The sequence below is a fragment of the Passer domesticus genome, chromosome 3 (assembly GCF_036417665.1).
Source record: "Passer domesticus isolate bPasDom1 chromosome 3, bPasDom1.hap1, whole genome shotgun sequence".
In the NCBI taxonomy this organism is placed as follows: domain Eukaryota; kingdom Metazoa; phylum Chordata; class Aves; order Passeriformes; family Passeridae; genus Passer; species Passer domesticus.
Window position 1 is genome coordinate 31997441 of NC_087476.1, and position 27220 is coordinate 32024660.

Consider the following 27220-nt stretch of genomic DNA (forward strand, 5'->3'; position numbering starts at 1 on the left):
AATCAGTTTGTAATACCTTATATTCACTACTTTGCTTATGTCTAATAAAACCTTTAATAATCAAATATACCAAATAACATCTATTCAGAAATTATTTTATAATTGCTGTAAAGTTTTTCACATACCATCCATTTGTTCACTGCCCTGTGTGATTTATTGCTCTTTACAGAATCAGGACCCTGCGTGCGTGTGTGTGTGTGTATATATATATATATATATATATATGTTTGTTTGTGTGTCTGAATGGAAGTAATTTAAAATAAGTAGCCATTTCCTGTGCACTTCATTTAACTTCAGTTTGATTGTCAAGGCACTTTCACAGTTATAAAGGCTGTTTTTATTTCCATATATTTAGTTTATGCTCATTTACCAATTTTCTTGTAGGGAACAAATGGCCACAGAAATGTCAGAAATATTGTCTAGGTAGGTGAGAAGGTATAACACCAGTGAATCAATAATTTTATAAAACCAAATCACGCATGAAATGGGTTGAATTATTATGGAATTAAAAGTAATAGAATCTGGGGTTTTTTTCAAGTGATAAGCAGATAAGTAAATTATTTATTTCAGATAAATTATGTTTACCATTTTTTCAGCACTTATTTCTTTGCTATTTTAATTAATTATATTGAAAAGAATGAGAACCATTCACATACCCTGTAATTTCCTGTAATTTTGTTATTGCTTCTCAAATTTTCTTCTCCTCTCACCTTTGTGATAAACGGAACACAAGGCTCCACATCTTTTAAAGGCATATTTCTACAGATTCAGCACAAAGTTAATGAAGTCTTTTAACAGTAATGTAACTGTTGGTGCATTTAATAAGGAAGTATTCTAATTAGAGTTCCCTTAAAAGCAGTTTTGAAAATTTCCATGGTAAGACTGTATTAAAAACCCTCTTAAGATATCCAAACAAAATCCCCTTCTGAGATTTCTTGAATGGTAATGCAAGATTTTATGCACAATGCAGAAAGAAATATAAATACAGGTTTTGGTCTGAATATATGAGTTGGTAAAATACTAATACTCTGTTCAAATAAATTTTTGTGATTGTCTTCCATATCAGCAACTTGAGGGCAGAAATTATCTTTGACATTGATTTTATGAAGCTTACAGAAGAAAAAATATTTAGAGGTTTTGAAAGTGAATCTGTTCTTTAACAAGTTGCTAAGGTATATATAGTCTGAAGATGATCAGTCTCATGTTTGATGGATTTTCTAGTAGTATCATGGATTATTGGAATGAAGCTAGTAACTAAATTTTTCTCCCGCAGTGTTATTTTAAGAATAGGAATAAACCACATCAAATGTAATTAAGGTAGCATGTGAATTTAAATGGCTATATTGTACTGCATATATTGACACAGTGGCCAATTTTTAATATACAAAAAGATGAAAAATTTCAGGGCAAAATCAAAGGCTCTGTGTTCTGGTTGAATTCAGAATGCAATACCTCTCAGTATCTGCTTGTTTAACTAAATTTGTCTCACTTTTCATACACTGGAAACTTTTGACATGAGACTGATCTTTTGTATTTTTAGTCAGAAAATACTCTCATATGGAGCAGTGAAGATTGAATGTCCTCTTACTGCCAGATTGTTATGGTTGAAGTCATGTAGAAAACAAGCGATGTTCAGAGTAGTACCCTAATAGAAAGACTAAGCCATTCAATTGGATTAGCATTCTTAAAGATTACTAGTTTAACTAGAGAGGGTACAGCCTAGCTCTGCTGTGCTAAATTAGGCAGCAAACTCTTAGAGTGGTGGGTAAGGTTGCTAAATAAGGAAAATCCTTAGGATTTGTCAAATTAGGCTCAAGAAGGTTATACACCAGGCAGTGTAAATTATTTATCAGGAATCCTTAATGTCCTACAAGTATGCCAATAATAACAAAATATTAAAGTATATATTTTGAAGAAGTTTGTCCAGTTATTTGTTTTGCAGTCATGAGTAGTTCTAAGTCAATTTTTTAAGTCTGATTTCTCACACTCCAACTGGAAGCTGCATGTGGACTCGGATTAGTAGTATGAGTAGGCATTAAGCTGCTATTCTAACAGTAAGACTCTGTAGTTTTAATTATACTGAAGAGATGGTTGTGTTGTTATTAAGAAGAACATTAGGTTTATTCAATGAAATTTAAATTGCATTTGTTATCTCTGCTTTCAAAACTGCTGTATCTCCATAAATAAAAAATTCAGGTTATAATAGTTTTTTATAGCCTTCTAATTAAAAAAGGAAAATAAACATAAAACTTCACAGTACCACATGAGACCTTTGTGGAAAAATAAACGTTAAAGTAATATTCACTAGATTATACCTATTAATAGTGTGCCTGTCCCACAAAGATATTACTGCACAAACAGACCTTCCAAGAAAAGGCCTATTTTTTTCTTATTGCATCAAGAACTTTGCTACCTTGTTAAAGATCTAGTTTCTTTTAAACAAATTCCCTTAGATTCTGAAAGAATTCAATTTTTTTTTCTTATTCATGAGCAGAGGCTGGTAAAATCATCTGTCTGCTCTTGAATTCCTTAGTGTTTGAAAGGTGTGCTGATCATCACTGAACATTGCAGTGTTTTGAATTTATTTTATAAGCAAATAATCCACGGGAAGTTTGCTGTTCCTGAGGGTGGGTTCTTCCACTTATCCATATTGCATTTGTTGGGGGAAAAAAAATTTAGGCTTATGTTTATATCTAATGTTTGTTTTGTATATGGAAACCTTGTACATTTCCTAAAGATGATCGAGATTTTAGTAATAATTTCTCACTTGCATTTGCAGTTGACTTACTTGTGTATTACCTACATGGTGAAGAACTTTTGCCTTTGTAAAACACTGGGTTTCAATGAGTGTTTTTTTACTGGTCAGCCTTTAGTCCGAGTGGTCTTTTTTGCCTTGATATTTCTTGATGATCAATATCATCAACCCCAACCCCTGAATAAATATTGCTGTTATTAGATAGCCACTATAGAATTAATTCGGCTTCTTCTCTCAAGTTAGGTTTTTGTCAAAGACAGAATATTTTCTCAAGGTTAGGAACAAGGATTTTGTCCTAGACCAATTTTAAATAGCAGAGGAAATGCCTTTTCTTCCTTCTCCTTGTTCTACTTCAGGAATATTTTTCCTTGTTTGTTTTTTGAATGGAACTAAAAATGTCTGCTGTCAGTCTTTGTTTTCTGCATCTTGGTTGGCTCTAACTAAAACGTACATCAGTGTGGGATGAGATAAACAGAACATGTGTCTTTCCACACATGAACGGCATTAATGACAATTCCTTTTAATCTTTAGGAGGCCAATCAGATTATTATATGATTTTATGCATAAAATATATTTTAATTTTATCTTAATAATTTGAAAACCTTGAAAATATTTTGGTATTTTGTCTCAGAATTCTGTGTGGTAATAAGTATGATACATTGTCGATCATGGGATCTCTTCCTCTTCTTAAAACAATTCCTGTTTAATACTTGAAAAAATACATATATATTTTAAAAATAATTGCAGGGGTCCTGCAGTGCAAGCCACAAAAGCTGCTGCTGGTACTAAGAAGCATGATCTCAGCAAGTGGAAATATGCAGAGCTTCGTGATACAATCAACACATCCTGTGGTAAGTGGTTTTTTTTTCTGAGAAAGAGTTCAAGTTGTAGTTATATGAAAAGTGTTATTTTCTTCCTATAACAAAGATAAAAAGTTTACATAAGTTTGAGTGAATAACAAATTCATTAAAAAAAAGTTCTCTTACCCCCAAAAGAACAATACACAAAGCTATTTCCATATTAAGGAAACATAATTTCCATTGTTATGTCTTTTAGGGATTATATATTTATGATAATAAACATCTTGGGCCATAAAATGCATGTTATAACTTCTTAATTAAGTTCACTCAGTTTGATGTACTTCCACAGGGGGAATAGTAGTTATTATGCTTTACCTAGAATTTGCATGTTCTAAAACTTATTTTGCTATCATTTCTTGCTGTCACTAGATCACAAAGAAAGCAAAAATATGTTCTGTCTTAGATATTCCTATTATTCTTTAATTTTCAAAATGTGTAACTTCTTTTTGGAAGCTTACAGTGGGGCATTAATCACTTTCGCCTCAATGCTGTGAAGATAGATACAGATAAAAATTATTCCTCTTTTATATATTACTGTTTCTTCCTGCTTCTTATTGAAAGCAGTTGGTTAATTTGTGATTTAAGATCGCTCAGAATTTCTTCCTGGATGTAGAAATTGGAAACTAACTCATTCTCTTTTAGTGTTTTTACATATGCAAGACTGGAGCAATGTTTTCAGCTATGTAGATGGTGCAGTAATAAGTAGATTTCTTTCCTCATGAAACCAACTTGGATACTCTGAGATAACTAATAAAAAAGCCTTGTCATCATTCAATCTCTTAGCATAATGAAATTCAGAAAAACTAAAATACATACATGAAAAAAGAATGCAAATCTAAGCAGTCAAATTTCTGTTTTTCTTTTTTTTCAGTTGCAGAAATAATGTTCAGCAGTGCAATTTAATCTTTTTTTAAACATTTGTTTCTGTGCTGCTTGCATTGTGATACTGTCCACAGAAATATTTTACAACAGTAGCATTTTACTGCTCCAAATGTCCCAGTACCACAGCTACTTTGGGGACTGCCTTTAGTAACTAAAGCAGAAAAGGATTCATCAGACTCTCAGGGACTTTTTGGGCCATAACACACAGGCTCTGTGCTTCCAAGAGTGAGGGGGTTCATGTTACATTTTATCATATTAGTGTCACAACTTGATCTCCAATCATATATCTTACCAATATAGAAAAGCATTTAATAAATAATTTTTCTGACTTTTCTCATTCATGCCTTCCCTTCCTCCTTTTCTTGGGATAGATATTGAACTCTTGGCAGCTTGCAGAGAAGAGTTCCACCGAAGGCTAAAGGTGTATCATGCTTGGAAATCCAAGAATAAGAAACGCAATGCAGAAACAGAACAGCGTGCTCCTAAATCAGTCACAGACTATGGTAAGGAGAGATAATTTTGTGTTTATAGTAGTTTTGGTGATAATATTCTAAAGAAAACATTTCTGGAATGGATTTTAGGTTTGCTGGGTTGAAGAAACTTGGTGTTTTTAGGAGGGTTTTATGTTGATTTAAGGTAAATATTTTGGTAATATTGAAACTGGCAAATTCTTCACAGAAATTAAAACACTTTCAGTAGACCCAGCTACTTATGCTGAACAGCTCTCTCTTAAAACCATTTCTCACATCCATATGACATCTTTTAAAAAGAGGTCTTGACCTACTAATGCAGGTGCTGTTACTTTTGTTAAATGTTCATTGCTGTGCTGCTTTAATATTTCATAATATATAGCTAATGTAGACATAGATGTAGATACTTTTAAAAGGTGCTACAAATTCTGTTATTTACATCACTGCTTACATACATCATATTATATCCATTTTTAAAAAATCTGAGTGTTGATACTACAATTTTGGCTCATGGGGTGACAAATTTTGCGTAGACCCTGTTTTCTATTTAGACCTCTCATTCTACTGATTTCACAGGCAGGTGTTTATTGACAAAGCAACACGCTAATCAGAGTAAGTTTCTTTTGCATTCATCAATCAAGTGTGGGAGTTTAAGACTGCCAGACCTGAAAATTCCATACCTGGTTTCTGGAGGGATATTTACAGAGAGTACTGTTAATCTTTTCCCAACATCCCACCTCAAAAGTCTGGTGATTGTATAAAAGGAATCTAAGAAATTTATAGAATCTCAGTCAATGCATGGAAAAATTTAGTCAGTTGATTACTTTTGTCTTTTGATTCCATGATATTTGTGTTCCTGCCACACAGTTCATGGGAGAGACAAAGGAAAGGGAAGATGGGGAGAAAGTGCTCTCCCCAAAGTCACATGAGCCTGAGATGAAGGCATTGTCCTGGGACATGGAGAATAAACATCCCAGGGAAATCCAGGAGCCCTAGCTGATCTCAGTCCATGTACAAAGGCACCTTTTTCCCCTTGATTCATTTACTTAAGTTATGCATTGCTTGAGCATTACCTGAGTATGAGGTTCTCAGGGAATTTTAGTATGGATATGTGGCAGGCAAAATTTGGACCCCTGGAGAAGATATTATCAAAGAATGGTTCCTTGTAGCTGAAATGTGGTTTTAGCTGCTTAAGAAGCTTATGACTGAAATGGCAGGAAAAGACATTAAAAGCACTTCTGCAAAGTGGTAAATTGCTTTGAATGTTCTCTCTGGAGCTAAATGGGTAAAATATTCATACACAGTATTGCTGATGGGAAGTATCAAAGAGCAGATGATCTTTGGATTTTTGCACACAAAGCTGAGAATATTCATATTCTTATCACTTTTATCGAGACTTTTCCTGCATTCTTTTCAGTGTTTTTCATTGTATTTTTTTAGCTTCATTGAAATATGGCATAATATTTCTGAATAAGAGAACCTTGCAGTTCAGAAGAAATTGATAGTGACCTTTAGAGACTCTTAATGTTAATGCCAGTATAATTCTTTGCATTGCAAATAATTATACCATATGGGCATTTCCTATATCTATATCTATATCTGAGAAGGTAGTAAGAAATTCTGATTTCTTAGGTGTTTAAGCTAAAAGTCTTTCTGGTGGATGTGTGCTTCAAGTGATGTGTTTTCTTTACATCTCTTCATTGATTTAATGTAGTTTTCTAGTATCCTTTAATGTAATTTTATAAGTATCCTTTATTTAAATTCATACATTCAGTATAGAAGCTAAGCATTGGTTTGTATATTATAGGTATTGATAGAGGTCTGGAAGTTTTTTCCTAGCAGAAATGTCAAAAAAGAAAAGTACTACATTAACTGACTAACAGATTTGTCAAAGCAATTTGTGCTTAGCATGTATACCACTGAAGCTTTGTAACAGGAATTACAAATTATTAAGGTGATTAATTTTGAAGTTTAATTCCAGTGAAAATAGAAGTAGAAAATGAATAGAAATACTTATAATCTGCATTTATGTTGTAACTAGAATTTCCATTTGTCTGTTATCAGCATTGGTGAAAAATGTTGATGTTGTAATGAAACCATAACTTATAAAGGATCAGTACTTTCATGTTTTGTTCAACATGTAATATTTGTTCACAGATTTTGCACCATTTTTGAGCAACTCAAGTAAGTGAGGGGACAGTTGTTTAAGCTAACTTTGAAGAACAGGAACACTTGAGAGCTCTATACTAACATTGATTGATCCAGTGTTTTGCTACACGTGTACATAGAAGTTAATTGTAAAAAAAATTAATTTGACAATGTTATTCATCTGATGGCAATTGTTCATTATTCTAGTAATTTCAAAATGTACTTTTCTTCATGAAATCCTACCCATTTGAGGAGTCATGGGGAGTGTGAAATAACCTTCTTACATAAATTATTAGAATATATTAGAATATATTTTTTTACATACCCCCAACCCCCCCAAAAAATTCTCATTCTAGCGTTTTTTTATTGCCTGAACATGGCTTTTTGTTGTAGCAAAACTCTGCAATCAACATAATATAACAACTATTTTCCTAGCACACAAACTAACATTCAGGTGATGGTTTCTTCTGAATAGAGAGCCACAGTTCTATGGCACAAAGTAGAGGCTCCATTGGCTGCTTAGCATTCCTGTTCTCTACATATGCCCTTACATTTAGATATGCCTAGGGGTAGAAATGAGCCTTAGCAATTAGCATTGAAGTGCAAAAAGTATTCAACAGTACTTAAGCACTGATCTGCTGGGGTAAATGTTCACAGGATTTGTAGAAAATTGAATTAGTTTTTTATATACTCTATCTCCCTGTAAGGTGTGTGTTTTATCAGAGTTGATCTATAAAAAGTATCATTTACGTGTTAAAATCTGGGTGTTTTTTCTTCTGTGTTTATTGTTAATGCACACATAAAAAAAGAGACTCAATATGTATAACACAAAGGGTTTTTTTAAGGTTCTGCTCTTCAGGTTTGAAAAATTATTCTTGCTTGAATCTAAGCAGAAGAAATTTCAAGGTGCACTTGCTAGTCTATATTAGTCTTGTTCATGACTGTAAAAATAAGTTATAAAAAGTAATTGTCATTTTTCATATTATTAAATGGTAGCTCAGAAATTATCTTCATTGCTCAATAGACAAGGAAAAAAATGAACTCAGTTTTAATTATTCCTTTTATGCTGAAATATATAGAAAGTTAATACTGATTTTCTTCTGTAGAGATGGCAAAGGTTCTTATGCAGGGTATCTGTAACAATGGTGTAAACCACTAAAACAAGATCAGTAATAAACTCTTGCAGTTATTAAAGGAAAGGATGTTGCTTTTAAGATGTTGCATTTACTATTTAAAACTAATTATGGTAGTGTATATGTAAGATTAAGAAGGTTGATCATTTGATGAATTAAAGTAGAGAATATGTGCTTTTATTTGAAAGCAAGTTTCTCTCCAGAGTCTGAAATATGGGGAACTCAAAAAGTCCAAAAATGCATATGGAAAATATTTACCAAAAATATATATTAAACTTGAAAAAATTTCGGGTGACTTTCTCCTTTAGGAGTTTAGTCAGCTGATCTTAATGGTCTGAAATAAAGAATTCCTTGAAAAAAGAAAGCAGCCAGAAATTGCTTCTAATGCCAGATTTTGACATATAGAAATCTAGGCAGAAAATTGTTTGTTGGCAGCTTTGTAATAAGCAGTACTTATTGTCAACATTTCTATTAACAAATTAGTGATTTCTAACAGTATTATACATCCTTTTGTGTTGACTGTCAAACATCAAGTGATGATTTGTATGTTTGTAACTGAACATGCTTCTGTGCTCTGTGATCTTTTTTTTACAAAGAAAAGGACTAAACTAAAGCAATTACTGATAAATGTTTCTGGTTGGTAAGAAATTTTATATGGATAGTTTTACCTTAAATATTGATCTAAAGCAGAATGTGTTATTTTATTTATTTTGTTTTGTTTAAACATGCCATTGGGCAACATGTAGCTACAACAGTTAACATGAGCCTTGTGTTAACTGACCAGTGTTTTAGCTGTTGCGATTAACAGAATGCACATTATATGAGATGGGAGTACTTTTTAGGTTTGCTGAGACTTCAGGTGACTTTGAGAGAGAATTTCTTGGGTTTTGGGGAGGGTTTATTTGTTTTCCTGTTTGTTTTGTTATTTTGTTTGTTTGCTTGCTTTATAATGTGCTGACTAATAAAGCAAGTAATTATGGCTTTCTTGTTTTCTAATAATTTTGTTCACTTATTTTTGGGGGGATGTTTTGTATGATAGCACAACAGAACCCCACAGCCCAGCTACCAGGCAGACAACAAGAGATTGAAATAAACCGGCAGCAGCGCTACTTCCGCATTCCCTTCATCCGCCCCGCGGACCAGTACAAAGACCCCCAGAACAAGAAGAAGGGGTGGTGGTATGCACACTTCGATGGGCCCTGGATTGCTCGGCAGATGGAGCTCCACCCTGACAAGGCACCCATTCTGCTTGTAGCGGGTTGGTATTGAAACTTCGAGAAGGTTCAGAATTAACAACAAACTTTAGAAAAAGAAGATGAAGTTCCAAGTTCCCCAAGTTGTATCCTCTTTTTTTTTTTTTTTTTTTCATCATCAGTTCTTATCTGGGCAGAATTTGAGGATTTGGGACTGCTGTTGATGGTGACCAAATGTTTCAGAATATTATTAGGACATGTAACTGGTCCTCTGTTTTACTTGTACATGTACTTCAATTTGGGAAGCCAAAGACAGTTTAGGAAATCAAATGGAAAGGGTTCTATTATTGCAGGTCTTGGGATTATTCATTGATCTGGAGACAGTGTCAAGATAATACATCACAATGTATCCAGGAAAGGTCTACTCATTGTTATTCTGTTTTTTAGTTAGCTGTAAAGAATTACAAGCAGTTTGTGTCAAAGCAATTTGTGCGTATATGTTACATTGTCTTTCCATAGCATGGGGCTATTAGAAAACTTATGCTTTTACCCTATTTATGCTACTTAGTATGGGAAAATAGCTTTTAAATCTTAAAAATTTAAAATAAATGTTGCAATGGATAGGTAGACATGTATCTGGTAGTGAAACGTATCCTCCTTTTCTGGAGCATAAGGAACAGGGGAGAAAACACTGGAGAAATGCTGCTTATGCTTCTGGTTTCGAGATTTTGTATTTAACTTAGAGACTGAGGAAAGGCCATAGCCAATTTGTTTCACTTCAGGATTATGCTTTACTAGCAACAAAAGTTTGTTTTCTGCAAATTATTTTAAGTAGAATTCCTTATACCAACTGTTGCTGTGCAGTGCCAAAGCCCATAGCTAAAAGTAGCACTCTGTCGTGACTACCTGTTAAAAATAAGACTAGAATTTAGTTTGTGAGCTACACATATAATTTCACTGGATTGCCTATGTTGGTCCCATTTGGTAAACACTGCTTGTTTTGGGTGGTAGGCTGACAGATTAGCTACTTGATCCAAAGTCTGGAGTTTTTAGTTGCTTTGCTACATTTAACCATAGGTAAAGCACTTCATTGTGAAGTGGCCTGAAACTGAAAGTATATGTAATCTGAATGTGGTTGTCATCCTGTAATGGGTTTCAGAAGAATATATGGAGATGATGATCTTTCAGCTTCTTCCCTTTATTCCTTCCTGCTTGCTGTTTAAGCACAGCTGTGTAAATTGCAGTATCTGATACTAGTTTATTCACATGCTGTTTTAGTGTTCTCTGTGTAACAAAAAAACGGGATACTGAAAAATGCCTGTATCTGAGGACTCCCTCATAATCTCTGAAGTTTACTAGCAAACCAGATCTACAGAGAGGAAATGTAATTAGCAAGGATCTAATTTTTATTGATGGGACCATTGAATGATGTAAAATCTGTTTTCTTTTTCCCTTTACCATTTCAGGTAAGGATGATATGGATATGTGTGAGCTTAACCTTGAAGAGACTGGCTTAACCCGAAAGCGAGGTGCTGAAATTTTACCGAGACAGTTTGAAGAAATTTGGGAACGCTGTGGAGGCATCCAGTATCTCCAAAACGCAATTGCAAGCAGACAAGCTCGCCCCACCTATGCTACGGCGATGCTGCAGAACCTGTTGAAATAACTGGGCGGTCGGCACAGGAGCGCTCCAGATGAGAGCCTTGCCCGCGACACAAAGGGAAGAGCTGCTCTGTGCTGCAGAGGGCCTAAACATTCTGTAATCAGAGTAGAGATGTTTAATATAAAGTGAACAGATTTTATTAATCATGTGGTTTGTTAATTTGTACTTCATGATGTTTAATTTGTGTAGTGAACTTTACTAGGTATGAGGACCCAGTAGAAACTTCAGTCAGTGTAGTTGGCTGCATTTTGTTTATATGTTGCATTTTCTTTAACAGTTTCTGTTATAACTCTTAACACTTTTAAGCAATCTGTCTATACTTGGGTACATATTGCAAAGAACTGCACTGCAACCACCTGTTTGTAAGATTCCTTCTTTAAAACATTGAGTAGCTGGCTTCAAGTGGTGGCCTAGTAAAGAGAATATGCTATTTCTAATAACTGGAATTGTGAGGCCTTAGCTTTGACTTCTGTTATGGAGAAGTTGGAGTGTACTTTTTTATAATCTGAGACATTTTATGTCCTGATTTGCAAACTGGTTAGTGTCTGTATTTAATGATTTTTGTTTTTCCAGAAACTGATGGGAAATCCTCCTGAACTTGAGACCTATAAACCCCTGTTTAATTCATTCTCTGTCTTGGTTTAAGAGAAACGGTTTTCTGTACATTACAAGAAAAGCATTCATATTCATCAAAATAGTATAATATTGGAGGTCCTCAAAAGAATGTACTGCTCTTTAGGGCTTATACCACTTCTCTTACAGATTTTTTTTTCCTTTCTTTTTAGTACAAATCTGCTTTAGACTTTATTTTTCTGACCACATTTCTATTAGCAATTCTTGGACAGTTTGTTTAGCCAGGTAGTGTAATTTCAACATATTACACAAAATTGTCCAAGCTTTGTATCTGAAGGTATATACGATTAAGGATAGCATTAAGGGAAATATGTTCAGCTTTTTGCTGGCAGTATAACTTAACTGAATACTGTGGCCTGAGCCTCAGAAATCCTCTTTATTTTAACTGTAATGAGATATACAAGATCTATAACTTTTGTTAGACTGTGTAAAAAATTGGTCCAATAACATAATGCATCTTAATACTATGTGCTGATGAAATAGCTACAATTTTTAGTGTACTGGAATATCATAGTGATTTGGATGCTGAGCTGTATATTAATCTCCTCTATCGAGTTTCACAGCTTGTAACAGTCCCCTTATTAAGCCATTTGTTTAAGGAGTTTTTGTGGGTGGGAATCATTAATTTCATACAGTTATAAGAAGCATCTCTTTCACTTATGTGAACATTGCTTTATCTTGCTGGCCATTATTTCAACAAATTAAACATGACCATTTGTTACCTCTCTGATAGAAATCCAAAATATAAGTAGCTTGATGTCCAATTACATAGCCTGATTTAAAAATTTTTTTTCCCTTTTTAATTGACAGTTTGCTTACAGTATGAAATAATTTCCACACTCCTTGGAGCATGAAACCTTTTGGAAATGTTCATTTTAAAATGCGTAAATATACTTCATTTAAAAGAGGGGTTATTGTGTAGCACAGAGAAAGCTCCTTGCTGACCTTAGACTGTGGTTGTGTGCCACAGTCTGCTTGTTGCTATAAATGCACTCCTTATGGGAATAATGTGTAGATATTCAAGTGGTATTTAACTCTTTACACACCCACTGCAACAGGGAATCTTAGCTTCTGCTGTAGACCCACTCTATACTTCCTGGTCATGTGATTGCAAATGAGAAAATTATTTTCATTTTACCCAAATTCTTCATTGAAACAGTTGTTTTTGGCCGGAATATGAAAGGAGAAGTGCCTCAGACTGCTGGCTGGAAAGTTGTGTGCAAACCTGTACAGTGTTGCATGAGTTTAAAGGTGCAGCTTATAAAATGTAGATTACTTGTTTAATGTGCTGCTGTATTGGAACCAAAATGTGACAACTTCCAGTCCCCAAACACTTAGCACTGCAAGAAGCTGTGCTCATTCATGTGACCCAAGGAAGAAAAGTCACTGACATGACCTGTGTTTGTTTCTGTCTGGGTTTAGCTGCTTGACTTAGCACATTCCACCTCAGTGTATATATCTCTAAAAATCCATGGATCTTATGAGACTGAATGCTCTAAGCAAAGACCCTCAAATGCTTACATGTGTGTGGGTATATACACACATATGTGCTTAAATATTTTAGTATGAATGTGTGTAAACATACCTGCAGGGAACTTTAAATAAAATTAACTGAATTTTTCCACTCTGTTCCTTCAGTCAAGTCAGGATTTCCTTGACTGGCATTGGAAAGAAAATTTATTCATCAGAATGGGGTGTATGGAAATTTTTCTTTACTAAGTGACTAACAAATATGACCTATCATGAAAATAAAATGGACTTCAAAATAGTGGAAGAGGGTCTGGTGGCTGGACGTCTCAAATGATATGTTCCCACCTCCCAGCATTGCTCCAGAAGTACACCTGATGGAAGCAGAAGATGCATTCCAGAAATCAGGGTATTCTAGTTTGCACATTAGCAGGCTGCTTTTTTTTCCCCCTTTTTTTTTCACTCCACACCAAAAGCAGCTTTTGCTCTTAGTTTTACTTATCTTTTTGTGAAACAAAATTAATTTTTGGTTGGTTTCAGATTATTTTATTTTTTTTACATGTCTGGCAATATTTAACTGCCTACCAATTGTTTCCATGGTCCCTTGTAGTGTGTCAGATAATTTTAGTTGGTTGATTTAGCGAGGAAATATAAAAGGAGGGAAGAGGGTTGATCTTTAGGAATGTAGGATGACCTGATGCCTATCTGATTTTTAATCATAGAGAAAATTATAGAGGTTTTTAAAGCCCAATTGCTTGGTTCTTTGTGTGTTTCATTAAAAAAAAAATCTTCCTACCTGTCAGTGAAACTGTCCATTATAGTTGAGATTGCCTAAAATGCTCCACAAAACAGGATAGGAAAAGAATCACCACAATAAGCTACATTCCTGACTAGGTGACCCAGGAATATTAATTTTCTTGAGAATGCTACTCTGAAGATCCTTCAATACTGACTCGGAAGGTCATTCAATACTTGTCTTTTATCCACTGATGAGATTGTGTTTTTCTTTACCTAGTTGAATCCTCTGGGTTTTTCTTCAAAAAACTTTATTTTAAGTATTTAAATGACCTCTTAATACTGTACTGAAAATTAAAAATAAAAATAAACACATTCCATGTTGAAATCTTACTTGTATCTTCTTACTGTTTTGTCTTTGAAGAGTTGAAGCATAAGGGTTAATGAAGTTATGAGAAACATAAAAATATTCCTTTGCTGGTTCTGTCTGCTGCTTTTCTGTGAGATATTTTTGTTGCTTAAACCTATTTTTAAAGCTTTATTCTAGTAAAAATTTATTTTCTAAGGTAAGTGCTCCTCCAAAATAACATTCTCATATTAGAAAGTTCTGATTTTGTTATCTTAAATCTCATACTTCATTTCTCAGTATTTATTGAAATAAGTATCTTTTTGCTTTCAATACTTTTTTTTTTTTTAACATTTATTGCTATCACTTCCAATATGTCTAACATTTGCTATGCTATGTACTCTGCATCCTTTTAATTTTAGATTGTGTCAGTCAGTGACTGGTGACACCAACTCTGCTGCTTGGAATGTGTGTGCTGTGGGGGAAGCTTTATGTTTGGGATGGAGATGTGGTATTGCTTTTGCGGGGGTTTTGTTTGTTTGTGTTTCTCTTAGAGTCTCGGGGAACTTTCTCATCTTAAGGGCCAAATCACAGTGATAATTTTTTTTTTAAAATTTAAATAGATTCAAACAACTCAGACTTTATCTAGGAAATGTAATTTTGCTTCAGTATCCTTATGGCTTTTATACAAATTGTATAAAACTGTTACCAACTATAACTCTACATCAGTTTTAAAGTAACATGATGAACTTTAGTGCAATATTAGGCATCACTTCAATTCCCTGTGACATTTTCAAGTAAATAATTTTATTATGTTTTATTGAAATACAAAAGGTTTACGTCAGCAAATATATTTGGTAATTAATAGTTGAGAGTGATAAATACAATCATGAATAATCATTATTAAAATACACATTTTAAAATTACTTATTTTTTTAATCTGGCTAATGATAACTAGTAGAAGTTGGAATATGCTAAACACATACAAAAATACATTTGTAATGGAAAAAAATGGAATGCTATCAGCATTCTTAATGCATTCTTAGCTTACATGAGCAATAGTGAAAAGCTAGCATTTGTAGGCAAGGATGACTTCCAGTACCTTGCAAAAGTACTTTTAAAGTAATTTTATTCTGAAGTGTTACTGTGTAAAAACACATCTTAGGTTTCTTCTTTATTTTTCTTTCCTACTTAAATAAAGTAAGTAAAAACACTATTTCAGCTGTAGAAACTCCTTGGTGCACTGCCTTCATCCGTACGCAGTCACCAGTTCCGGTGGTTTTGCAGGCAAGCCCGTGCAGTTGTTGGGAATTCGTAAACAGTTTGTTTGAGTGGACTTGAAAAGGGAAACCAAAGTTCAATCTTTGCTGTGGTAACTGCACGGCACGAAGTAAGAATTGTCACCAAAGTCAGCTGCTGTCCTGGATACACGGAAGTTTCACATCTGGATGAGGAGTTGTCATCCAGGATAGTCATGAACTTTGTAGAGGCTCAGTTTGAGCTGTAAGTACGACTTCTGGTGTGCACCAAGCAGCAAACCAGTGTCTGAATACAGCACTGGTGCAGAATATAAATAGAGATACATACACAAGAAAAAGATACTCAAGGTAAAATAATGCTCCTACTTCAATCAGGACTGTGGATTCATAGTGCGTAAATTAATAAGCCTACAAAATACTTAATGGCCACCTGTTGTCTGATTGGATTTCTCCTACAAAAACTAGCAGTATTGTCTCAAAATTATTTGTGTGGATACTGACTCTAAAGTGTAGGTTCTCATGTGCAATTCTAATTTACTCACCACCAGGAGGGTGCTTGTGAATACAAATCTCATGTTCTGAAAAGATGAAACTCCATATATTGTACCTCAGCAAAAAGTCTTAGGATAACCTGATAGTTTCACTGTCACCAGAATTAAACAGTTAAGTGAATATGTACATATGTAAAAATGATGTCTTTATTAACAGAAAAATAGGAATCTGATGTTCATAGCAACCCTTGAAAAATTGAATCCAACTTCTGTGTGAGCATTCAGGGAGGGAATGAAGAAGTTCCCAAATGCTTTTAATGTGGCCTTTGGTCAATGACAGCTCTAATTTCCATTCACTATTTGCATCAGTGTGTGTAAGGAAGTTTAATAAAGGGGTATAGAAATGCACTGAACCTCCACTGACATTTTTACCAGAATGGTTGTAACATACAATGTTGAAAAATGTCACATCTCAGCAAAATCTGTTTCTAGCACTCAGCTCTTAAATAAAACAGTTAAGATGTGTAAGCACCAGAAGCTTAATGCATGCATCTTAATAGTGGGAACTTCCTACCAGGCATTTTAGACATGCTCAAAAGCTGCTCAACTTGGTAATTTGTTTTCCTTCAGTAAAACTAATTTTTAATGTGCATTGATTTTAGAGCCAAAATACTGTATCTTTAGGAATCCTTTATTTTTTTTTTTCATACTCATCCCGAAGTTCAATCTTGAATAATGCAGACCTTCTTTCTTGAATGCCTATAAGAGAAAGTCCCATAAGACATTTGAAAAGTATTCTTGAATTTGAAAGTGTAGTATTTATCTAATAGCTAATAGGCAAGGTGACACTAAAATCTGATAATTGTAGTTCATCGTAATAATCGAGCTTCGAGAAGAGAAGGCTTCAGTGAGACCTGCTAGTGGCCTTTCAGTACCTAAAGGGGGCCCAAGAAGGAGGGAGAGAGACTTTTTGCAAGGGCAGGGAGTGATAGGACTAGAGGGAATGGCATTAAAGTGATAGAGATTTAGATTAGATGTAAGGAGGGAATTCTTAACTGTAAGGGTGGTGAGGCACTGGAAGAGATTGCCCAAAGAAGTTGTGGATGCACCATCCCTGGAGATGTTAAAGGTTGTTAGTTCGTGAGTGACTAATTGTGTAAAACTCCACTCAATCAAAATCCCCTCGGATAAATAAGTTTTGCAATAATTTTCCATGCAGTCATTCTATAACTAAACTGGAAACATTTTTCATATTTGGGAAGGGTTTGAAAGGTATTTTAACTTCTACTGGAACTTTACACCTATTTTCATATATGCCTTCATAAATACAGAGCTGTACTTACTCTAGATAATATGTCCTAAAAAGCTGTCACTGCTGTCATTACATATTGCAAACCAGAATTTAAATACTGAATTTTCAATTTGGCCTACAAGTTCCAGAGAGCCACATCCTGAAAATTCAGTTCAAGTGCCATATTCAATTTAAAAAAATTTAGCCCTGAAGGAGTTTTCTAGACTGAGAAATCAAAGTACTCCTCTTAGTTTCAGCTAATGAAAGGTGTTCTACCTTTATTTTCTTCTGCCACTGACATTTTTCAAATAATTAAAAACATGTTGAGTCTAAGGGTGATGTAAACATTCACTGTGAACTTGAGTAACAGTGAAAAATAGCCACCTAGTTTTTTTAAACCCATTTCAATTTTGTGGTTGCTGGATTTCTCACTAAATTAATTTACTTAACTAGATCTTGAGAAGAGCTTTGTCAATGTGCTTTTGGCAATTCAAATGTGGTCTAGATGACACAGACTGTGTTTTCTTTCACAGATGTGCCATTTTATTACTTTAATAAAATATTAATTATTTTCGAAGTAGAAACTTCAAGTAGTTTAGCTATTATGAAAGTTTATTGGTCTACAATTGCCCACAGGCACATTTCTTTTAAGGTGGGTGTAAAATACTAATTGCAAACATCTGTGCTCATGCTTTTATGACCAGTGAAGTGAGTTCATTCTTGAGCTTTTCCAAACTGCTACTCCCTGCTGCTTTGTCCATCTCTATCTTTGCATTCCAGTCCCCCCATTTTCAGCTCAGTCTGTAACTGTACTTGAAGAGACCAGACCTGGGTATGATGAAGATCAGTGGTAATAAATCTTTCTATATGGTATCTTTGCTTGTTCCTTTATTTACATAGCAACAAACATAAGATTCATGTAGTTGGTATTCTGTCTTCCAAAATGTCCAGCTAGTGCCAAGAGCAGTCCTGCACTGATATTCCCCACAATAACAATGGGTGCTAACAGCTATAGCAAAACCTTTTTATTCCTAATTGGGCTGTAATTCAGAAAAATGAAAAATGGCAAAATAAAAGCTTTTTTTTTGTACCTATCAAGAGGACATACTCAGATTCATCAGAAACAGTCTGCCAGTTTTAGAGGAAGTTTTACTGAGCTTTTCTCCTTTCTGTCTTTATTTCCCCCACAAAGATACAAGGGGTTTCAAGTAGCAAAACTTGAAATAATACTTGAGATATTAGCATATTTGATTATGCTCAAATTAGATTTCCTACTTGTCAAACTCTATGTAGCTTAACCAAACGGAGTGATCTGAGATTTTAAGTGAGCTAGTACTGCTATTTAAACCTTTTCTTTGGATTCCATTTTGTGTTAATTTGCCATTTCAGGTATTTCTTCTTCCTTCACATCTTGCAGTGACTGCCACATTAGCACATGGTTATACAAAATAGAACTTTGTTGCATAAAAGCATTTAAGAAGAAAATGTAGTTGTCATATCAAGCGTCAAAAAAATCTGAGCTTTTCTTTGTATGGAGTTACTACAAAGAGGCTCCCTGGTGACATAAACAATGGGACAAGACAGATTTTTAAGGTTCTTGAAAATAGTCACAAACCTTGGTTTTGTCTGGCTGATGCTGGAAACGAAGAATTCCAGACACTAACTTGTCAGTCTTGGTTTTGTAAACTCATCTGGTGACCTACAAGAGTAAAAAAACCAAACCACTAATTATTTCTCTAAATGACTAAAACCACTCAGCTAGACAGACTGCCAGAGCCATGCAAGAGAGCTGTAAGAAAAGCAGTTCTAGAGTGCTGTTATGAAACCTACACTGCAATGAATGCATTAGTATTTTCAGTTCTGAAATTGCCAAGCAAGAGAGTAGCTTCAAGTTTGATTTAGTTGTGGAGTTAATAGATGAAGGTGGACCTGTTATTTCAGGTGGGGCTGTTTGTTGGGGGATGAGAAAGGGATTTCCATGCAGTTTACCTCCAGGCTGAATTGTGTTTTCAAGTTCATGTAATGCTTCGTGATCAAGGATCTCTGAGGAACTGAGACAAGCACTTACACTGCAAGCCGTGTGACAAAAGCTAGATAGGGATTCATCGTGTTCGAAAGCAGGATTAATCCTTACAGCATTTTCTGAATGGCAGCTGCTGAGAGTAGGACTTCTAAAATGCAGAACATTTTTGTTTAGGTAAGATTTTAAATTGCAAAAGAAACAAAAGGAATATTTTGAAATGTGAAGGAAAGGATTGTGAGTGGCTTACTGCAAATTAGAGTTTCTTTTGCATTTTCTTCTTATCTTAATTATTAAAATGATGAAAAGAAAACCAAGGCTTCCTAAGCCAAGAATGAGAGGTTTAAAAGTGAAGGGTTGTGTGGGTTCTGGACCAAATTTTGCACAGCGCTGTCCTTGGTAAAGCTGGTGTCTACGTACAGGGCATCTAAAACAAGGAAAGGAAGAGAAAAAATGTACAGAACTTCAAGGCAAAAAGTACTGAGTATCTTAAACAAAAAAAAAAAAAAAAAAAAAGAGGAAAATCTGCAATGTAATATAGACTCATTATCTCCACTACAAATAATTATGTGTCTCCATGAAAATAATGTGATTGATCATATGGAAAGATAATATTTTTACATTCAAGAGTGATTTTTAAATGAAAAGACACTGACATATTCCTTCATGACCTACAAATTTTAAGGAAATCATGCATTTTAAATATCTCTGACAAATTTCTAACCCCACAGGTAACATTTGTGGTTTAGAACTTTAGAAGTTCAGGTATGTTTTAAGATAATGTCTGAACACAAGTTTGAAGCTTATATTCTGGTGATTTCACTCTGGGGAGTAAGGTCTGAAATGAGAGTTCTACTACAAAAAGCAGAACTCTACTCCTCCTGTAACAAGGGGAAAGTGAATTTACGTGGAGCACAAGGGCAAATAGTAGGCCATAATTTTCTCTCTGACAGTACAAGTTTGCACAAGCTGTCAGTCTGACACTAGTAGGAATTTGTGACTTGCTATACTTCACAAAAAATTTCATGTATTGTTTTTAGTACTTTTATAATTCATCATGATGGTTTGGTTAAACCTGTGCATTCAGGGTTTTTCTGGATGGGGAAAGTTTTTTTTTCTTGGAGGAGTAGGTCAGACCCCTTGCTACCTCAGCAAAGTTTTGAAGAGGACCTTTCTAGGTCAAAGGCTGATTTCCAGTACTAAATGCTGCAGCTGCTCTATTGTGACTCTGCAAGTCAGGAATTTGGCAGTAACTGTGGTGAATTCAATATAATTCCTCTGGTGCCCATTGAAGAAAATTAATTTTGGTTGTTGGGTTGTTACAGTGAATAATTTGGATAATTTGTCCAGTGGTCTTAATTTTTGATGTTAATCCTAAGTAAAGTAAAAGATGTATTGTTATTCTAGTTAAAGTATTGAAAGAAAATAAGCAAATGCAAGAATTGTGACTTGCTTCTCACTCATGTACATGGCTGGTCAGCTACTGTGTGCCAGTCAAGTATACAGTTTCAAATAATGCTCTGAATTGTCTAGTCTTACAACAAGAAGGAACTTGATACTTTGGAAAAGGGAGTGAATATGTTCAAGTACTGTGTAGTTCTCAGTATTGACTTAAGATAATTTCATTTAAAATCCTTAAGAAATATATTTGCAGTAAGGAAGAGCTGCTAATCTTCAAGTCTATCCCAGAAATCCCTGAAAGCAGCTTCAGCCTTCATGTGCTTTATCAGGTGGTCTGGAATCACAGTCTGTATGTAAAAAGATTTCCTTTTTAATATATCTTAGAAAAATGTAACTTCTTAACATGCTACCCTGTAATCAGTAGCAAAACTGTGAATATGTTATTTCATTTTTCCAAAATGTGTTTGGAAATCTGAAATGAATGCATGCCTTTGTGTGTGTCATCACTGCCAATGATGGTGAATTTCTAATAAATTTCTGAAGCATCTTTAAAAATAGCTAGATCACAATGTTCTGTGTATACAAACAGGCAGAAATGGATTTATCCATGGTGAGACTATTTATACTTCAGAAGGGTATTTGCAGTGTGACTTACAGCATCTGAATGTCGAGCTTTTGGCTGATTAGCGTGGTTTATGGGGCTGTTAACAGAATTCATCAATCCATTTACCTGCAGACAGCTCCTCTTCCTGGCACCAGCTCACATTTGCCACCGTTGACACAGAGCTGGGGCTGCAGCTCGCACAGGCTCCGGCAGGGCAGCCCATCCTGGCTGGCATAGCCAGGCTTGCACAGGCAGTCGGCCTCTTTTGTCCACTCGTTCAGTACGCACTCGGAAAACTTGTCGCAAGCCATGAATTTGCAGGGGTCTGCCTGATCAGCTGTAAAGGATGGGTAAATCATTAACTGAAGCATTGCCCCAGAGGGCCTTGGCAGGGCTTGTGGCAGCCAGAGAAAACAGCTCGTGTTTACTGGCCTGCCACTCGGGCGTGCTGATGGGAGGATGTTGTCCAGCATGGAAGGACACACAGCCTCTTCCTGTACAGGACACAGCCAGTTCATGTTGACATCTGCACTAATTTACCCCATCTCTGCTAAGCACTGAGTTTATTTTCATCTCACTGACAAGGATTTTCACATTTGGATGATTTTACCCTGTTTTTGCTGCGAGTGCTATCATCATACTCATGGATCCTGTGCTACAGCCTTATGTGAGAGAAATAATTTCAACTCTAATTATGTGTTCTTAAACACATAATTTAGGACTGAGGAATGGAATTAGATTATTTAATATTGCACAATACTAAGACCTGCAATGTAGAAATGCTGTCATATTCCAAAGAATATGCTTACAGGCTTTGTAGTGTTAGGTTTTGTGATGGGTGGGGTTTTTTTGTTTGCCTGGTATTTTTTTGTTTGTGCTGTTGTTGTTGTTTTGGGCTTTGTTTGTTTTTTGGTGTTTTTTGGTTTTTTTTTTTGGGTAAGGTTTTTTGTGTTGTGGTATGTTAACATTGGAAAAGCCCGCTTGGTTTTTTGTTTTGTTTTTTAAATATTAGTGAGGGATACCTCTGTGAGATTAAGGAAAAAGGACCCTGCTGATGTTCATGGGAAGGCCCAAATCAGAGACAGCTGTTACACAAGTCTGCTTCTCCTTTCCCATTCTCTGCCAACCCAACTTGTACTGATGGGGTGATGAGGAGGAGGGCTGCATCCACCTGTCCTGTCTCATGGACTCTGCTTCCTGTGTACCATGGGCAAAAACCTTAGAAAGCAAAAAGTGAGAAGTATATCAGGGGATACAAATCTTGTTCATGCTATCAAACAGCCCCAGTAACATGTATGAATCCAGAAAGGAAAAGGAAAAAAAAGTAGATGAAATTAGGAAAAGAGAGCAGACAAGGAAATGAGAGCAGATATACAGGTATGAGCTGGGCTCTGTGGCCCTTTACAATTATGTAGTTTAAAGGGAAGGTTTGTACTGGATATTGCAGCTTGCAGCTGGGATGAGAGTTTTCTTCTGCAGCCATTCATGGTCTATATACCAGATGCTCAGTAATACTAATTTAAATGAAAAATGAGGATTGCATTTGTTATAGGAGTACTGGAAATCTCAGACACACACTGGGATATGTTTCAGTGGTAGAAATGAATCCATCAGGGCTGTTCACTTATGATCCCTTGATAATTTTATGGCTGTTTCCTGTTTTGAATTCTCAGCTAGTGGGTTTTAGTGTGCACCCTTTGCTATATGCAATGTGCATGTTGGCTTGACATGTCCTTTGCTCCTGGACTGGGAGGGTGAGCACATGGAAACTCCAACAACAAGGTAGAGCTTGGCTCGAGCATTTGGCTGGGATGAGTTCTTGTGATAATCTTTCATCTTCCTTAACACACACGTGCATACGTTCTGTTTTCACAGAAATCAATTATTAATGAAAAATTTTTAAAATCAATTATAAAATAATTATTAGTTATTAATTATTAAGTCCCAATTAAATATTTAGTGCAGGTATTTTAAAAAGTTCTTCTTTATAGTATTATTTATGACCAGTACAGTCAGCCCTTTGCAGCTGCTGACTCTTGATATAGATTTTGGACTGTCAGTTCCCATCCATGTTTCACTTTGGTAGAACATCACTACCACTAGATGGCTCCCAGTTTCACAACAAAGAGGAATTTGCTATTACCTTAACTTGAAACACAGGTTGGGGTTTATTTTTTTGTTTGTTTTCTGAAATTAAAATGCATCAGGCTTTGACACACCTGTACTGGAATACAGTGTCTTTGTGAACACAATTTCTTCTATTTTGGTTCTATACTACTTTGTAAGCCTTGAAAAACAGTTCTCTCCACAAACTCTCTGTAATGAACTCTCTGTTTTCTTGGATTAATGTTGAAATACCACATCAGTAAAGCATATCAGATGAAGATGAAAGATTTAAATTTTTTTCTGAATTTGCATTTTAGGATCTTTCTTATTTTAATTTTTATTTAATGAAAATTTATTACTAAAGCAAGGAACATATGGCAGCCCAAAGTTCACTCTTTAACTAATTTGATACTTTATTCATCAAACATCAGTTTATCATGGTTTATTTGAAGGGTAGAATACTGTGATTTTGTTAGTTTTCTTTACCACAAGCTACCTCTGCTTTTAGTGGCCACAAAGACATATGTAAAATGAAAACTGTTTAGAAACTGAATTGTGAATGGATTTTTGTTCCAGAATTGTCATAGATCTGTACATAAAAAGACAGCTTAACCAAAATTCCTTGAGGCATCTGCATAGCTTTGCTATTGTTCTTCTCCATAACAATGAAATTAAATTCAACCCTGAAATAAGTACCAGAGCCTGAAAATAGATTCAGGCTTCAATATTATAAAATAGTGTAGTTTTTGAAAACACTAAGTTTTGGACATAAGAATAGTGTCCAGATATGTAGTTACTGAGTTTCTACTGTTTAGCAAAGACTATAAACTTATTTGAAAGATATAAATCCAGAGGGATTCTAGAATTACAAATCTACGGAGTACTACATAAAATCATGCCCAATTACTGAGTGTCTGTAGAATCCAATTATTCCTACACCTTGTCTCCTTTTGTTTTGAATGCTGTATCCCTTTAAAAAAAGATCTAATGATGCTCTAAACCATGGTTTGCTTACAACATTGCAATAATCATCAGAAATTATGTTTCCATTCTCCAGTGGAAGACCTGCAAACTGCACATGAGCATTTCTTATATCTGTCTTCACCCAGTACTTATTCTAGAGATCACTCTATTTGTCTCTGAAAAGCAGCTGGTGAACATGCACAGCCCGACAGCTCCACCCAGATTTTCATTACAGCATGAAAATACATCTGCAGAGAATTTGCAACATCTTTTTTTTTGTCTTATTACCCCCTATCACTGGGAGTATATTGCTAATGTGGTTGTTTCCAAGACAGTCATACTTCTGAAGCTGTAACAGTCTGAAAAAAGATTGATTAGTTTTGACTTAGCACATACATTAGTAATGCAATCTTACCTGGCTCAATATCCAGGGAATAGCTGTCAATCTCCAAATTGAGGTGCTGGGCTGCAGCATCACAGAAATCCTCCAAAACACAGTGTACTGCTTCTGTAATATTGTATGGCACTGTCTTGGCAAATTTCATTTTGCTGTTCACAATCACACTTCCGTTCCTGAAGTTGAGAATTTCCAAGTGCTTAAAACCTGTGAGGTTGGACTGAAGGTATGGAAGTAACTGCAAAACAGAAATTTGCCTTTATTTTAACTTATTGTCAGTATCTACCTGCTATTAATTTCTCTTATACTCAATTTTCATTATCAAGTACACACATCACAGATTTATTTCCCTGAGTTTAATACAATTGTTAAGCTCCATGAACAAATTAACTTTTCTGTTTAGCAGTATCTTCTTCTGGATTTCTGCTCTTTTCTCAATAATGTATTGAGATGGATGGGCAGCAATTTCCCCTGTAATGAAATGCATAGCAGCTGGGAAGTTTATTCATCTGGAAGAGAAAAAAATTACCTCACTCAAAAGCCAACTTTAATTATTTTCAAACATTCAATCCAGGCAGGTTAGGGCATAGTATAATAGGCATGTTATAGCTGAGCTGACCTGTGCCCTATTGTACCAACAGAAAAAATCCATATCTAATCACAGTCTATGCTATGATATATTTTTAAAAGCCTATTTTTAAATGCAGCAAGCAGACACAAGTCTCAGATATAATCAGCACTGCTATACTGTTGACGTGGATCTAAGAAAAAGCCAAATAAATTACATACTAGGCATATATCTGTGTTCTCTTGATCAAGTAAAATCTTTCATCACTGACTTCATAAGCTCTGTCTTCAGACTCTAAGTGCATCCCAGGCTTATGGATCCTTTAAAATACAGCTTATCAGACTGAACTCTAGTAGGGTTTAGTATTGTTAAAATACTGTGCACTTCAGTGTATTCCTTTAAACTGCACCCAGCTACCCCACATGCCGTTCAAGCTGATTTTCACCCACCAGCTGCATGAACTGTTGCTCCAGCGCTTTGTACTCTGTCGAGCTCCTGTTGAAGAGGTCATCAGAGAAGTGCATGTTGGTTACCCTCAGGCTGAAGAAAACCACGAGCTCTTTGCCTTTGGCTGCAGTGGTCATGGAGCTGGTAGTCACATACTTGAGCACGGGCGCTGGGGTGGTTTCTGCAGGCTCTGTGGTCAGCACGGGGATGTAGCCGCTGCCCTGCTCCCCCTCGTCCAGCGCGGCCGTGCTCGCCGCGCCCACCTGATCCAGCTCGGCAGCGATGTCCTGCACGCCCATCCCGGTGACATCTGCAGGAACGACCTCAGGGGCTGGAGCTGAGGAGCCTGGTAACTCAAGGGACTGCTCGATGATCTCAGAGGGGCTGTAGGATGGGCTGGTGGCTGCAGGCAGCGGTGCTACTGATGGCAGCACATCTGTACTGACAGCTCCAGGCTGCGCGGTAGAGACATCACTTGGACCAGTAAAGAAAGGCAACCCTTCATAAGTGCTGGCTGTAACAAAAATGTCATCACCTGATGATTCTGGTTCTTCCATGATCTTAACTGCTGCAGAAAACATGATAAAACCAAATTAGCTATGCTTAAAAGCAAGCATAAAAAGCATCAAGCATGGAAAATCCCGCTGAAACATTTTTAACAATAAATTTAACTTTATCTAAATATGAAAATGTTAATGCCAACACCAAGAAAGTCTACTGGAACAAAATACCTCATACACCTGTTTGAGTGATGGGATTTCTGCAGGTTCTGTGTTTAATAGTTATGCTTGGCAAGTCTTTCCTGAACTCTACAGCACATTCTTGTTCTGAAGGTACATAATTGCACTGTCAGTTTACATTGTCTGAAAGGGAAGATTGGAGCTTTGAGCTCTCTGCTCGAAACACTTGCATGCCAGAGTAATTCTGATTCCTTCTGTGAAAAGTTAAAGCTATTATTTGGCAGTAATCATAAAATGTGATTACAAAAACAATGCAGCCCTTCTAGATGCAAACTGTGTCAATTTACCCAAAAGACAACAGCAGCAATGAAAAAATATTCAAACTTTAAGAAGCAAAAATATTCAAACCTTAAGAAACCTTATTACACCTGAAGCAGAATTTTTATGATATTCCCATTGGGGCTTGGCATGGATCTAGGATATGTGATAACTGTACCTGAAATCCAGATCTAAAGTGTCAGTGACTCTCTGAATCTGGCTTGCAGCTACCTGGCAACAATGACTTCACAATAAATGACGTCCTCCACCAAGCCACCTGCCCAAACTGGTGCCTTTGTCCTTTTCCAGTGATATAGAATTCTTCACGTGGAACTTTTAGCAGCACCCTTCAGGCAAAATCACTTATCAGCAGTAAGGAAATAAATTTTT

The 27220-nt window shown here is 35.6% G+C and overlaps 2 protein-coding genes across 7 annotated transcripts in view; one reads left to right on the forward strand and one right to left on the reverse strand.

Annotated features, from left to right (window-relative positions):
- MYO6 (myosin VI) overlaps nt 1–14332 on the forward strand; it is a 110508-nt gene extending 96176 nt beyond the window's left edge. For 2 of the 6 annotated variants that reach the window (XM_064412476.1, XM_064412473.1), the window contains exons 30-35: nt 385–423; nt 3503–3606; nt 4869–5000; nt 7125–7151; nt 9288–9506; nt 10908–14332. In XM_064412476.1, coding sequence (XP_064268546.1) covers nt 385–423; nt 3503–3606; nt 4869–5000; nt 7125–7151; nt 9288–9506; nt 10908–11107 — 721 coding nt within the window. In that variant the 3' untranslated portion in view covers nt 11108–14332. Of the gene's footprint in view, nt 1–384; nt 424–3502; nt 3607–4868; nt 5001–7124; nt 7152–9287; nt 9507–10907 lie in introns of those variants that run through there. The other 4 variants (XM_064412474.1, XM_064412475.1, XM_064412477.1 and 1 more) reach the window with 4 other exon arrangements.
- A 622-nt stretch (nt 14333–14954) lies between these two features.
- The window catches only part of IMPG1 (interphotoreceptor matrix proteoglycan 1), a 55975-nt gene continuing 43709 nt past the window's right edge, over nt 14955–27220 (reverse strand). Inside the window, exons 13-17 of the mRNA XM_064412478.1 lie at nt 25835–26400; nt 24836–25055; nt 21478–21688; nt 18942–19025; nt 14955–16794 (exon numbers count right to left, since the gene is read on the reverse strand). Coding sequence (XP_064268548.1) covers nt 18986–19025; nt 21478–21688; nt 24836–25055; nt 25835–26400 — 1037 coding nt within the window. The 3' untranslated portion in view covers nt 14955–16794; nt 18942–18985. The remainder of the gene's footprint in view (nt 16795–18941; nt 19026–21477; nt 21689–24835; nt 25056–25834; nt 26401–27220) is intronic.